Source organism: Saccopteryx bilineata, chromosome 9, assembly GCF_036850765.1.
Source record: "Saccopteryx bilineata isolate mSacBil1 chromosome 9, mSacBil1_pri_phased_curated, whole genome shotgun sequence".
NCBI classification, from domain to species: domain Eukaryota; kingdom Metazoa; phylum Chordata; class Mammalia; order Chiroptera; family Emballonuridae; genus Saccopteryx; species Saccopteryx bilineata.
Window position 1 is genome coordinate 68,259,440 of NC_089498.1, and position 16,349 is coordinate 68,275,788.

Here is a 16,349-nt window from a genome sequence, read left to right on the forward strand (position 1 = left end):
CTTTTACCAAATCAATACTCTACTCTTTTTAGTTACCTTAGAATTTTGAGACAAGTGGTAAAAGAATGTGCATAACCTCTCTCTAATCACTGTGTCCAATAATCAACATAAACTATAGAATATCTGGAAACTTAAAGAAATACTGTCAGCAGTATTATAATAATTGGTATCTTTTAAAAATCCCTATAAAAGCAGAGAAATTCTATAATATAAATTGTTCACTTAACTTTAACTGCTACAGATTTTGGCAAACAGTAAAATTAAATGGTGGATGATCAACAGAATATGTTATATTTTCTAAGATACCACTAAGTTACTAATACATCCCAGAAGAAGAAAATTATAACTATGTTCTTAGCCTACTGTGTGGGATTGTTAAAGAGTAATACTTTATTTTATAATTGATAAAAGAAGAAGTTATAAATTACCATAAGCTAGAAAATTTAATATGTGAAATGAAAATATGTATCAGCAGAAATCAGTGTGGGCATAGTGAGAAAGACTTTCTAATTGCCTATAATTTCTCTGGCATTTTTCAAACTACCTACCTCTCTTCTCATGGAGCTGGTTAAACTGGACACCAGATCAATGTTTATTAATACAATTTTATTCCACTTGCTCTGTTCCCAGCATTGTTCTCCTAAATATGGCTATCATTTAAAGGATCCTTCCCTGCTTCTGTTCAACAATCTTCCTTCATTTAAGATCTTGAGATATCTACTATGCTTATAAATTCCCCAAGTTTATAGTTTTCATTGAGATGTTAAATAATCTTTTTTATTTAATTTATTGTGTTTACATAGATTCTAGTGTCTCTCCAAATGCATCTCCTCTCCCCCATATTCCTCTCAACATCTCCCTTATCCCCCTCACAACAGCTCCCTCCCCCCTTCCCTTCAGGTTTAATTCCGTTCCTCAGTTCACATTGTTCCTTGGATTCCTCAAATGAGTGAGGTCATATAATATTTTTCTTTCTCTACTTGGCTTATTTCACTTAACATAATAGTTTCAAGGTCCATCCATGTTGTTGCAAATGGTAATATTTCCTTCTCTTTCATGGTCCCATAGTATTCCATTGTGTATATGTACTACAGCTTTTTAATCCACTCGTCCACTGATGGACACTTGGGCTGTTTCCAGATCGTTGCTATTGTGAACAATGCTGCCATAAACATGGGCGTGGATTTCTTTTTTTGAGTCAGTGATATGGTGTTCTTGGGATTTATTTTTAAAAGTGGGATGGCTGGGTCAAAAGGTTGTTCTAAAAAATTAAACAACTTAGATGAAATGGACAAATTCCTTGAAACATATAATCTTCCAAATATCAATCTGGAAGAATCAGAAAACCTAAACAGACCGATTACAACAAATGAGATCAAAACAGTTATGAAAAAACTCCCAACAAACAAAAGCTTGGGCCAGATGGCTTCACTGGTGAATTCTACCAAATATTCAAAGAAGAACTAACTCCTATCCTTCTCAAGCTATTTCAAAAAATTCAAGAGGAAGGAAGATTTCCAAGCTCCTTTTATGAGGCGTGCATAATTCTGATCCCAAAACCAGGCAAAGACAACACAAAGAAAGAAAATTATAGGCCAATATCCCTGATGAATTTAGATGCTAAAATCCTCAACAAAATATTAGCAAACTGGATCCAGCAATACATGAAAAAATCATACAACATGATCAAGTGGGATTTATTCTGGGGAGGCAAGGCTGGTACAATTTTTGTAAATCAATCAATGTGATTCATCACATTAACAAAAGGAAATAGAAAAACCACATGATAATTTCAATAGATGCAGAAAAAGCATTTGATAAAATCTAGCACCCATTTATGATCAAAACTCTCAGCAAAGTGGGAATATAGGGAACATACCTCAATAAGATAAAGGTTATCTATAACAAACCCTCAGCCAACATCATAATTAATGGGCAAAAATTAAAAGCAATCCCCTTAAGATCAGGAACAAGGCAGGGGTGCCCCCTTTCACCACTCTTATTCAACATAGTACTGGAAGTCCTAGCCACAGCAATCAGACAAGAAGTAATAAAAGGCATCCAAATTGGAAAAGAAGAAGTAAAACTATCATTATTTGCAGATGATATGATACTGTATATAAATAATCTTTAATGTACCCTACCATGATAAAAAAAACTGACTTCATTAAAGAAAATATTCACATGTATTTGTAAAGCTTGTAGATAACACTTTCATTTAACAGTGTTGGCCTGCTAATCCTTTTTTGTTTTCTTATGATATGCTCTTTCAGCATTTGCTTTCACATCCACAAAGTCTGATAGTGTAAATACAACGTGACTTTATTTTGGCAAAAGCTACAGGTACTGTGTCACCTTAGATATGCTTAATTGTTCACTTACTATACTTATTCTGATCTTGAACTTGACATCATCATGTCCATTGTGATTATCCCCACCTAACCAGTACAACATTTGAGAAATCCCATCAAGATTGACATGAAAGACAGTTGCAAAGGAGGGAGGCTGGCAATGAAATGACCAAAACTATTGTCAATAGACTCTGCTGTCTGCACCAGTTAACACCAAAGGAAATAAAATCTGATTTATAGATTCAACTTCACGTTTTATGCTCTCTCTACAGGCAGAAAAAGAAAAACCCAAAAGAAACACCATCTCAGTTTACTTTCTAGACTCAGTGACTTTGAACTGAAAATTTAGTTTTACAAATGAGAATATAAAACTTTTACCAGCTGACATCAATAAACATATAACCAGACTTTCTAGAACATCTACAAAGATCTATGAAAAGGTAAAATTAACTGTCTTTACAACTGAGGGCTATTAATACATGATAATTGATAGATAATACAGGTAATTGATAGATAAAATGGCTACTCAGCTGCCATCTTGAGAACAATGGAGGCCCTAAGGAAGAAGAAGGACTGGCTTACTTAGTAACCCAGCCAAAATTCCCCCATGCAGCCTGTGAGTTAGGGTACAAACAGATTTTTATGGGCTGTGGCTCCACTCCAATCCCCAAACAGAGGAAACTGTCTTGCACCAGCAGATGCAGCAGTGTCAGCCAATTTGCCCCAGGCCCTTTTATTATTCTATATAACCTCTGCCCACCCCTCCCTTGGGGCTGACATCCTTTGTTGGACTAAGCCTGCCCAGACCCAAGCGCTTTTAAAATAAATTTTCCTTTTGGAACACACTAGCCTCGTGTTTACTGTTCAGCCCACAGTTTCTACCTTTCAGTAATAACTTAAGTGGGTTATTTCATTAGTTTCATAAATCTGACTTTTTTTTGAGAGTGAGAGAGAAAGATAGAGCCAGGAATGTCGAGCCACTCCTGTCTGTGCCTTGACCATGGAATGGAACAGAAACCTCCATGCCAGATGAATGTTCCAGCCAACCGAGCTATCTGGCCAGGGTTTTATCGATTGATTGATTTTTAAAGAGAAGAGAGAGAAAGGAAGAGAGAGGGAAGGGGGAGGGTAAGCACTCATTCGTTTTGCCACTCAGTCATGCACTCATTTGTCACTTCCCATGTGTGCCCTGACCCTCTGGATCAATCCCGAAACCTTGTTTTGGGACATTGCTCTTGATCGACTGAACTAACCAGCCAGGGCCAATCTGGTTTTCAAGATAGAGTAGAAGGTAGAAGCCTTCTGCCAGATGTTCTCTACATTTTTAAAAACATATACAATGTTACAGTTTATAAACATTTTATAGTAATGCTATTATAAAAAGACTTAATTGTTGGATTATCTAGTTGATAACAGCCTAGCCCAGAGGTTTATAACAACTGTTCTGTGGAATATGGGAGTGTTTTAGAGCAGTGGTCCCCAACCTTTTTTGGGCCACGGACCGGTTTAATGTCAGAAAATATTTTCATGGACCAGCTCTTAGGGTGGGATGGATAAATGTATCACGTGACTGAGACAAGCATCAAGAGTGAGTCTTAGACAGATGTAACAGAGGGAATCTGGTCATTTTTTAAAAATAAAACATCGTTCAGACTTAAATATAAATAAAACGGAAGTAATGTAAGTTATTTATTCTTCTTTGAGGACCGGTAACAAATGGCCCACCCACCGGTACCGGTCCGTGGCCCGGGGGTTGGGGACCACTGTTTTAGAGGGTTATTTGGGTTGTTGAAATATTGTTGTCCACAGCATTCCAGATGGCTGGGAAGGCTGAAGACTGCTTAATATGTCAGAACCTCTGACCTCTCCGGCCTTGAATAGCCACTTTATTTTTTCCCAGTGGCCCCTCAAGCACTTTGATATTAGAAGGTTCTAATCTGTGCAATTTACAAAGAATGTCTAGTAGTTAGTAAATCTTCAAATAAATGAAGTCAATGTCTTTAGCCTCTTGGATTTAACATACATTTGAATAACAAGATCACAGGCCTATTAATTTTTTTGTCATTTTTGTCAAAGAAAGAAAAAAAAAAAGAAAAACCCCTCCACTAAGTGATATATTTCTTCACTCCTTTTACAAGACTTCGTAGACTCCTGTATTTTTATCATGCCACTATCTTGGTAAAATAATCAAAATTACCTCATATATTTTAAAGCACATCTACCCTAAATCATGCCTAGAATTAGAGTGGTATAATAATACCTCATTTAATAAATCTTCCAGGAATAAAGAATGATTTCATACTTGTTTTTAAATTTTTATAAACCTTCAGAGGAAGAATTGGATTTGGCAACAAGCTTCTGAAAGGCAGTGCTCCTGATTGGGTGACAGGTAGGGAAGTGTTTCCATTGTCCTGACACAGAAGTTGACCAACCAGGTCAGCAAGATTCGTCTTTAACTTTCCTACTCTTTTTACTTGTTGATGCTCCTCTTCTCCTGCTCCTCCCACCTCTACCTTTTCTGCTCACAGACTCCAAAGCCCCTTCTTATGGCAGAAGTGTGACAGTCTTTCTGTGAAACAGTGCTATCTCTATACACGCTCAAATGCCCAATACTTTCCACCATCCCCCACGCCCACCATATTGCAGTCAAGGTGTGAGCACATAATTTAAATTCTGCCTAATATGATGCTTCTGCCCAAAAATATGAACTCAGAGCAAATGAAGCAAAAAATAGGCATTAGTTTAGGATTTATTCCAGTGGTGAAAGTATCTGTAATGTGGTAGCAAATAAACACACCATCTGTGGGGTCCAGTGTCATAATGTTGTGATGCCAATAATGGTATTAAATGTTCAGAGAGGGCTAGAAGGGCAGCTCAAACAGCTGTTCTTTAGGGTAACTAAGTGGGTTGCTATAAGCAGCATCCCTTGCAGTCTGTCTGTTTTCTCGTTCTCTAGCCTTCCTGTGTTTGTTTAGTTGTTCATGTTTTCTGCTTAATTTAGCTATAATTAGATTTTGTTGTTTGCAATCCAGAGCTAAAATTGGGACTTCATGTCTAATCCTACATCTAGATTATTTTTCTTCCTACTTATCCTTAAAAGCCTATAAAAATAAATCTAGGTTAGGCTTTTTACAAAAGTATGTTTAAACAAGATCAGAAAGAAAGGTGTGCTCTATTTCTCTTTCAAATAATGTCTTCTTGGGTTGAAGAACAGGCATTAGAGTATGGTCACAGGAGTTCTAGGGTTAAAGAGGATAAAAGACCTCTCAAACATCTTTGCGTTGGTAGGTAGCCACACAGTAGGTCCACATTCACCCCTTCTTCTTCCAATGATTCCTTCCTTTTAGCCTATGCAAATTTTTCTCTGCTATCCTTAATCTATCCTTCATTTAGCATTAGCTTCTCAGTTATGAGTTTACACTTTCTAGATATGGGAATGTGTTAGCCTTCTTTATGACTTTCTGAAATCCACTCATAGGCCTGTATATTTCCTCATTTGACAATAACATTTCTTTTTTTTTTTTTTTTTTTTTTTTTTTTTTTTTTTTTTTTTTTTTTATTTAGAAATTTCTCCATAGAAACATCTTTTTTTTTTTAATTTTTTTTCCATTTTTTTATTTATTCATTTTTAGAGAGGAGAGAGAGAGACTGAGAGAGAGGAGAGAAAGACAGAGAGAAGGGGGGGAGGAGCCGGAAGCATCAACTCCCATATGTGCCCTGACCAGGCAAGCCCAGGGTTTCGAACCAGCGACCTCAGCATTTCCAGGTTGACGCTTTATCCACTGCGCTACCACAGGTCAGGCGACAATAACATTTCTAACAGTATGCCAGACTGTATTATTTTTATTAATAAGAATATTACTAATATGGCTTTTTTGATTATTCCAACCACCTTTCAGGATCTAACCATATAAAAAAGGTAAAAAAAAAAAAGCTTTCACAGTACATATAGATTTCTGTTTTTAGAGTACTTTTTTTCTGACAAGTATATTTCTAGTTACTTAAAATGGCAAGATAAAAAAGTATCCTTAGACCTCTAACTAGATCTAGCTCCTATTCAAATCCAGTTCTCTTTGGATAGAAAATAGGTTTTTGCTCAGAAGTTCTAGTAGCTGCTTTCTTCAACACACAATGTTAGTTCAAGGTCCAAAAATTGCTGTGGTAACAGAAAAACTTCTGAGGCCAAGGGATCTTATTCATGTTTAAGAATGTTGGGTTGTCCTTTAACTTTTGTTTCCTATAACACCAACATGAGGATACTTGGTTATTCATGTTAGCCAAGTGATCTGTAGATAGAAGCATCTTGATTCTACTTGCTGGCTGTCAGATTAGGTATTATCCTAGCTCTGGCCAGGTACATAGAGGGTTGGAGCATCATTCTGATATACCAAGGTTACTGGTTCAATCCTAGGTCAGAGCACAAAGAAGAATCAACCAAAGAATGCAAGGAATTAAGTGGAAACAAAAAAATCAATGCTTCTCTCTCTCTCTCTCTCTTTTTCTTTCTCCAAAATTAAAATAAATAAATAAAAACTGTTTAGGCCTTACCCCAACAGTAAGATTGTACATAATTCAGCAGCCTGTCTCAGCCTACTACCAGGGCAGGGAAGTTTGACAACAGTGGTTTTCAAATTGGAAGGCATGGTTACTACCCTTTCAGGGATTTGCTGGAAACATTAGTAAAATGAGGTTCAGTGGGATCTGTCAGCAGATGAAGTTTAAGGATAGTTTTTGTAAGTAACTGGATACACAAAAGCCCATGATCTCTTGTGCAAAAGCTTGCTAAAGAACCTTTTAAGAATCTGACTTCAAGTTTTCTGGAAGTGTCTGATATCTAACTTTGGACAGTAATGAATCACTCCCCGATCTTTTCCTTGCCCCAGGCTTTGACATAGTCCACTGCTTTTGAGGTTTACTTTTTGTTTTTTTGCTGTCTGCTTAACTGTATTAGAATGTGTCACAGTTAACTGTGTAGTAAATTTTAAAGTTAACATTTTGAGAAAGACTTGAAAACCTCTACTCTGTGTAAAATGCTACTAGTAAATATAAAAATAAAATGTGTGGTGTGTGCCTTAAGGACATAACATCTAATGAAGGAGACTTATGTAAATGACTGATTATGACCCAAGGCAAAGTGAAATAGGCATTAATGACAGGACAAACTTATATATGCTAACAAAGATAATGGAGCAATTATTTCTAACTGAAAGGGAATCAGAAGCTCTTTTCTAAAGGAGGATATGGCATCTGAGAAAGTGTTAGAAAGTATTACAATTTTAGTAGAACAATACATCCTGGCCAGTGGCTCAATGGATAAAGCATAGGCCTGGTATATGGACATCTGGGTTTGACTCCCAGTCAGGACACACAGAAAAAGAGACCATCTGCTTCTCTTCCCTCTTCTTTCTCTCCTTCTTCCCCTCCCATAGCCAGTGGCTCAATTGGTTCAAGTGTGGCAGTGGGCACTGAGGATGGTTTGGTCGGAGGGTGTCAGCCTCAGGCGCTAAAAATAGCTCAGTAGTGAGCATTGGCCCCAGATGAAGTTGCTGTGTGGATCCCGATTGGGGTACATGGGGGAGTCTGCCTCACTATATTTCCTCCTCTCACCTAAAAAACAAACAAAACAAAAACAAACAGACAGACAATTTTAGTAGGGCGATAGATAAGAAAATGTGTTGCACTGCCGGAATAGAATGTACATAGGCATATGGAATGTGCATAGGCAAATAGGTTTCATGCAAGGGTTGTTTTGTTTTCATAGCACATGCAAGACACTATGGTAGGCTCTAGGAGTGATGCAAAGAGAAATGATATAACTTTTCTTTTGTCCTGTAGATTATATTATATTTTGAAAGAAAAGTCATTTCCATATAAGTATATCTAAAGAGTTCACCAATAGCATCTAGTTTTCTGGAATGATGTGCATTGGAAAGTCCTTTAAAATTTTTATATAGTCCACAAAACTAGAAAGAGTCCACTATTACCAGAGAGTTCCAAAGAAAGGATTCTAGAGGACATGGAATAAATTGTCTCATGAAAGATGGTTAATAATTGATGTGAGAAATAAGGGGTAAGAATATTCAAAATGATAGGTAAAAAGCATGGACAAGACCAAATTTAGAAAGTATTTTGGAATGTCCATGTGACTGAAAGCATCAGTTTAGATGCAGTAGATGGTGCTTTTGGCTCACTTTAGGGAAAAGCATAGAAATGCACATTCAGGTGAATTGTAATACCTACAAAGTTCAGGTAGGTAAGTTAAGTGAGTGAAGCCAACTGGGCATCTATTGAGAAGTTATAGAAAAAGGCTATGGCTCAGGTGTAACAAAAAGGAAGACATCACTAAGATCCAGTCAGTGCCACAGTGAACTCTAGTGTCACCAGACCTTCCTATTTGTTACAATATGCCAAGATCAAGATTTTTACCTAGGTGTAAAACTAATTCTTATGACAATATATAAAATTAAGCTGGTCAAAACCAGACACATAAAAATTATTTGAGTTATATAGAATCTTATCTAGTATGTAAGTCACTAATTTTCAAACTCTGCTGGACTGTAGGAAGTAAAGACTGCTAGAATGAAAGCTTTGGTGTTTCATCCTCTAACCATTTAACATTCCAAAACAGAGATGCAACATAAGGACAGTAGCATGCTTTAATCAGGATACAAATTTCAGAGTATTTGTATGTGAACAATAATAAATGAAAGGGAGTTAATTGGAATTATTGACTATTACAGTTTTTAAATGAAATTTATCTTACAATTTTATTATCTGTTGTTGAAACTGGTTGCAAGAAAAATTTACAACAAAATTTTAAAAATATGTGTTGGCTCTAAATTTTTTTCAGCTGTTTTTTTGCCTTTAAGAAGAAAAATACAACTATATGATTATTCTCTATTCTAATAAGGAGAGGATTCTGAGTACATTTCAGAGGGGCTGAAATGAGTACTTGATTAATGACTCTCTGTTATTACTACCAGTTGCCAATGGTGATGCCACCATGATCTCTTGGTCAGATTCATTTATTAGCCTATTCATGTTTGGTCTATGAGCCTGGCTGACATCAGAACCAAGTGAGGTTCAAAGGTTTGTAACAGATGCTGTAGAGCCTGCTAATTTCTGAATTTGATAGAATCCATAAATCATATACTACCTTAGTCCACTATTGGTTTAGGATTTGTCCCCAAACTAATGTGAAAAAACTGAAATTGATGTTAAGAATACAGCTTCTCAGCCTTCACATTGCAATCAAGAAGGTTTGTTATTTGACAAATAAAAAAATAATAATCAATATATTTTCTCTACCTTATCAGGAATTCCTGACAGGAAGAGGAGCTTAGTAACAGAGAAGAATTTGGCAGAATAAACAATTTCACATGGAAATTGTTCATAATATTGTAACATGGAGGTTACAATATTATGCTTCTGTCTGAATAAAATGGAGCATTCCAGATGTTAACTGCATCTCACTTAAAACCAACTGCTAGGGTTTATGAACAATAAAAAATGCTAAAATGTAACAGGGCAACTCTGCTTCCTAATGCTGAGAAAACTCTTAGAAAATTATCAAATTTAAAAAATGTGCTAATGAGCCACACCATCTGATTAAAATCAAAGGTGCAATATTCTAAAACTATGCTTTGGGGTTTAGATAAAGTATGCTTTGGGTTTCCTCACTGATGACAGTGCTTTTTGACAAATTTTACAAAGAAAAAAGAGTCTCAGTGATAAAAAAAAATGACATTTCAATTTCTTTTTTTTTTGTTTTGTTTTTTTTTTTTTTGTTTTTTTTTTTTTGTTTTGTTTTGTTTTTACAGAGGCAGAGATAGACAGGGACAGACAGACAGGAACGGAGAGAGATGAGAAGCATCAATCATCAGTTTCTCCTTGCGCGTTGCGGCTTCTTAGTTGTTCATTGATTGCTTTCTCATATGTGCCTTGACCGTGGGCCTTCAGCAGACTGAGTAACCCCCTGCTGGAGCCAGCGACCTTGAGTCCAAGCTGGTGAGCTCTTTGCTCAAGCCAGATGAGCCCGCGCTCAAGCTGGCGACCTCGGAGTCTCGAACCTGGGTCCTTCCGCATCCCAGTCCGATGCTCTATCCACTGTGCCACCACCTGGTCAGGCAACATTTCAATTTCTTAAATTGATGTTTATTTATAAATAATAAGTCCAAGTTATGAGCAGATGTGAACAAATATGAATGTTTTCTGTTACTTAATTGTGGAGAAAAGAATAGTGAGAAGCGTGTTTCATAGATAATATCTCTATGAGAGAGAAAAATGCTCTCATATTTTAGCTTTGGATAAGATCAAATTGATCTAATTAGCATTTTCATCAAAATAATTGCTCAGAATTCTCTTTAGTGAAGTATGTTTTTGATAAATTTCAAGGAAAGCTGTTCAAAGAAATTGGAATTAGACATATTAAACAAAAATGAGAAGCTTTCTTCAAAGATAAACCAAAAATTATCTCAAAATTAAAATGACAAAATTGGAATGTCATAAAATACATTTCTATATTAACAGTAAGATGTGATTTGTAAAGAATAACCCATTTTATTCTATATTTATTATATTTTTGGAACAGGACATGCTCTACCAGAAATATTTTAATTAAAGTTACATATAACTAATCAGAGGAAAAAGAACTTAGCTCTCTTTTAGTTGAATGATAATGTGGCCATATTGATTAATTATTTTATAAGGTCATTATAAATCATAAAGGTATTGGCAAATTTGTGATTAAATGTATACATAAATTTTTTCATTTTTATTTTCTTAGTTCAGATTATAAAAACTGATTTCGAAGGGAGTGATATCACAACACAATTCACATTCTGGACACTTTAAAATTTAGCTTTCACTTCTTTGTATGAGGTAGATACGGACTTAATTCTATGGAGAATAAAACTATAAACTTGGTACTTCCTACATCCACCATGACTATAAGAGTGTGTTCACAAGATGTTACTATTTGAGATTACAAACTGAGACAGAGGTAACTTATAGGTAAAGTTCAGATAGACTTTGCCTACTCAATATCCTACAAAAAAATTTTCATTATTTCATTTGGCTCAAAATAGAAGCCTCATTGCATTCATTTTTCTTTTACTTATAATTCCATTCTCAGAAGATAAAAAAAATTAGGAAATTCTATACTTCATTTTGACCAACAGGAAAGAACTGGTTTAATTCAGTTTACAGACAGATGCAGAACTACCACAACACAATCATCTTTTTAAGCAAGTAAATACCTTGTTGCTAAAGCAACCACCATGTGCTGTATTTGTATCACTAATACCTTTCGTGGGGTATTGAAACATAAGAACAAATGTTTCACACGTACCTCCTTCATCTTTCCTTAACGTATCTTTAGTGTTTTATTATTTTAGAAAAAAATGTTAAAAGGTAATGAGAAAACTATGTGCGAAGATTTCTCAGTAATTTTCTGCATCGACACGCAAGGAGAAGACTAACACTAGTCAATTTTCTACTACAAACCTTACTAAACTTACCTGGTGGTGTACCTCTTCAGAACTAATCCCTAGTGAGGGTTCTTTAGCTGCTGATATGTTTCTCTTAGTTAATTAATTTCAAGGTGCATCTTCCTTCCCAGCCTTCACCCCCTCCAAAACTACCCAACCTGAGCTCTTCTACCCCTTTTACTACACAATATATATAACAATATATATATTGTCCAAATTTAATATGCCCTGTGCTCATTATAAAGAAAAATTCTATAGGTAAGATTGATGATTTAAGTATGAATCTCAAATATTTTAGAACCGATGGGTCACAGCCATCCTAGAGTTAAGGGGTAATTAATAATAATAATAAAAAATTAACAGGGGGATTTCACAAATCAGAAAGGGTTTTCACAGGAGAAGCTTCTGCCATAATGACCTACAAAAACAGTTGACTGCCCTCATTCAAATGGCAACTTTTGTTTCTGAATCTATATGAATTCAAAGCTTCTGTAAATTTCTTGTAGAAATGTTAATGGTAGTGTTAAAGATAAGAATGCCATTTACTGAGTACATCAAGAACTAAGCATTGACTAGCTGATTTTAGAAACTGAATGCTGCAACTCAAACAAAATCCTGATTCCATATTTCTTAAGTAATCAAAGAAATTATGTGAAAGAATAAACTGTTGTTTTGCAAATGCTGCAAAAGAAGAGAGAGAGCATTTCTCTGGAAACAAGACAAGTTTGCTCTGTTTGAGTAATGAAAACAAAAACCTGAGGGTACCAATAAGACAGCTAAAGAGGGTTTGAAAACTATTATAAATGTTCATATGTGGTCTAATTATACCTTCTAACAGCTCTAGCATTAATAAACATTCATAATTAGCCAAGGTAATTTATATAATGCATGGATTTATAAAAGACTTATTTTTTCCAGTAAATATATTTACTTCTTAGAGATAATTTTCAAATCACATAACCACATAATTTTCAAAGCATCTATCAAGTAGTAGAGCAAACTATTTCAAAGCAAACAACACAAGCTGAAAACTTCTTTCCATATGTCTGAATAATTGGTAGCTATGTAGATTAAAATATCAGGGACAGTGCAGCTGTTTGGGCACTGGACTTACCAGTACTTGTAAGGAAGTTAACGTTTCTCATCACACCTTCCGTGTAAGCGCCTGGCTCATAACTGTCCATTTCACCTGTGACGATATGAGCAACTCTTGCTGCCCGTCCTCGGATAGCACCGGCAGCTCGGTCTAAACTGTCAGCATCCTGGTCTCTCAAGGCTATGATACATTTGTTGACATCTTCTAAGATATGGCTCTCTGTAAGTAAACATATCAAATTAATTTTGTCGTTTTTTCTTCAATCTCAAAAATCTAGCATATTGTAATTTAAGTTAGCTTCTGACTCCAGATGTGATGTACTTTGGGAATGGAGGTCACTGAGGACTGGAAAGAAAAATACGGACATCATTTTTCTCATATCTCTTTGATGGCAATATTTGTAATATATAAAATTTCACATTTTTATCAGTAATTTTAATAGATTAGATGTTATTTTAGATTCTAGTACCAGTATATTAGATTTTAGATTTGAGTGACTCATGGGTGGAAATTAAGAAGTTTCTAAATTAAAACTAAAATAAAATATATAATAATGGGATACTTAATTCTGATTAAAAGTAAAATTATGCAAATTACAAAACTCTTTACGTATATCACCTATCCTAAATATATATCAAAATAGAACTACAGAATTCCATTCAACTAATGTTCATTGATGTACAATGAGATTTAACACATTACAGAAATCTTATAAATTAATAAATAATAAAAATATGCAATATTAATTTTTATATTGTAAAGCAGCAAACTAAGTTTGTGGAAACACTTAAATTAAAAGGGGGGGTGCTTTAAAATGACTGATTTTATGCAAATAAATCCCTGAGAAAGTTGCCCTCTCTGAAGTGTATCTCCTGACCTCCTTCTCTCCTTCCCTCTTTGCATTATGAGCTCATGAGGACAAGAGAGTTCTTATTACTGCCCTGCTTTCTTTTTCTGTAAAATGATTATAAAATGATTAATACTCCTGGATTAAACTAATGAGAAGAGCTGAGCAAAGATGTGGAATGTCATCAAGCATGGGCCATAATATTTCTAAGATATTAAAAGAATATTACAAGAATTAGTGTTTGGCTTCTAGCATTATCAAATAAATCCCCACTCAAAATCTGTAATGACTTTATTACTTAAAACAACTACAACAAAAAGCCTTACTAATTTCAGAACATACTGATAACTTTCCCCTTCACACTACTCTCTGTACATGTTGACTATCTGCAGATAAGCTACACAGGACAGGCTTTCATAAAGCAATTTCTTTGTAGGTTCACACCTCCTCTCAATGTACACAGTGGTCCCTCATCTACCACGGGGGTTATTAGGTTCCAGAACCCCCACGATAGGCAAAAATCTGCAAAGTAGTGACTTATATTTATTTTATTATTTATACATATTTTAAGGCTTTAAAAACCCTCCCACACTCTTATAAACCTTTCTCACACTGTTATTAACCTTTCCCACACTTTTTTTCTTATTTTACCACAAAATAATTGGAATAATAAATATATAAAAATATCTATATACCACAAAATTTTGTGATATAGTGAAAAATTCACCAAACAAAATTAGATACACACAATTTAAAAATCTGCGATATAGTGAGACCGCAAAAAGTGAACCACAACCTGGCAAGAGGTGACTGTAGAGCATTAAAATTCAAAGTACCAAAGAATATGGTCCCTGGTGACCTTCTTAGATCTGATGTCTATCATTTCTCTGTAAGCCTGTTATGCTTACAGAGTTATTTTATATATTTTATAATTTTATAATGTTATGCAGTTAGAGTTATTTTATAATTTTCTAAATCTATCATATTGTTCTATGCCTCTGTTCTTTAGGCGTATTAGAACCTTGACCTTGACTGGTTATTTGTTTGTTGGTTTGTTAGTCTGTTTGCAGTTTTTTTTTTTTTGTTTGTTTGTTTGTCTTTTTGCTTTCCCAGACAAAATTCCAATATGTGTGTGGGAGAGTAAGGGGGCTTCCTCATATCAACAAGCAAGTATCTGGACACCAACTGGGTGTCCTACAATTTGACTCAATTCTGACACTCTCTACCCAGAGATGATAACACCAGATTCCACTGGTTAAGTGTTCTGTCCTTCAAGACTCCCCCTCCACTCCCCACTTCGCACACCAGTCCCAAGCCCAGGGTGGTACATATACTTCTGCCTAACTATAAAGCAGAGGTTGTTATCATTCCCTCCTTGGGTTTTATTAATTTGTTAGAGCAGCTCACAGAACCCAGAGAAACATTTTACTTACTAGATTTAACTTTTACTATTCAGAGATGCGTAGGGCAAGGGATGGGGACAGAATACAGAGCTTCCCTGCCCTTTCCGGGCACTGCTTCCCCACATCTCCATGTGCACACCAACACAGAAGCTCTCTGAACCCCATATTTTTTTGAAGTCTTCATTACATGATTGGGTCAACCTTCAGCCCCTCTCCCCTCCTTGGAGGTCACTGAGTGGGACTAAAATTTCCAAGCTGCAAATGACCTGGTTGGTTCCAATGGCATCCAGCCCTTTCTTAGGACTACTCATTAACATAAGAAAAGATGACTGTATGGCTTTCATCACTTAGAAATTCCAAGAATTTTAGGAGCTCTGCACCAGAGATGGGATGAACAACAAATATATGTTTCCTATTATAAATCATAAAATCACAACTGTGAATCCCCTTTGATCTGCTTGATCAACTCCTACTATTCTTTCAAGATACAAGTCAAAAGTTCCTTCTTCAGAAAATTTATGTTGACCTAGAATAGGACAAATTTGGTTCTATGTTGTTTGGGATTCCCATGCAATGATCTATATGTTTCCATTAGAGCTTTTTCTCATGTTTTAATGATGTACTAATGAAACTGCCTCTCTAGCATACTATAAATTATAAGGGAGTACAGGAAATGTATCTTATTAAAGTATCCTATCTAGTCTCTAAAACAATATGTGGCACTGTTATGCTAAGAAGAATGTCTGTTGAATGAACAAAGTCCTCTTATAAAGACACATCCAGAAACAGTAAATAATTTCATCTAAATTCTAAATTATGGGTTCTAAACATAAGTAGATACATTTCTGTGCCCTTAAATAGTCCATTTGACCATATTAAAGACAGCCAGGTTATTTGGAAGAAAAACATTAAATATTGAAAACCTTTGTTATAAATTCACTAGTGATTTAACCTAATTAGTAGCATTCGGTTATGAATGTGTTATTAAGGCCTATAATCAATCCAGGCACAATCCCCTCTCAACAGAAAGTGCATGTGTATCATTAATATCATATTTCACCTGGAACTGAATTATAAGTTTAAATGTGAGGAGCATAATAATCATGAGTTTTTTTTTGTTTGTTTGTTTTTATTAAATTTAATGCAGTGACATTGATAAATCAG

General features: G+C 35.2%; 1 protein-coding gene across 3 annotated transcripts in view; it reads right to left on the reverse strand.

Annotated features, from left to right (window-relative positions):
* The window catches only part of CTNNA3 (catenin alpha 3), a 2,095,157-nt gene that overhangs the window by 553,370 nt on the left and 1,525,438 nt on the right, over positions 1-16,349 (reverse strand). For all 3 annotated transcript variants that reach the window (XM_066242416.1, XM_066242414.1, XM_066242415.1), the window contains exon 12: positions 12,954-13,154. In XM_066242416.1, coding sequence (XP_066098513.1) covers positions 12,954-13,154 — 201 coding nt within the window. The remainder of the gene's footprint in view (positions 1-12,953; positions 13,155-16,349) is intronic.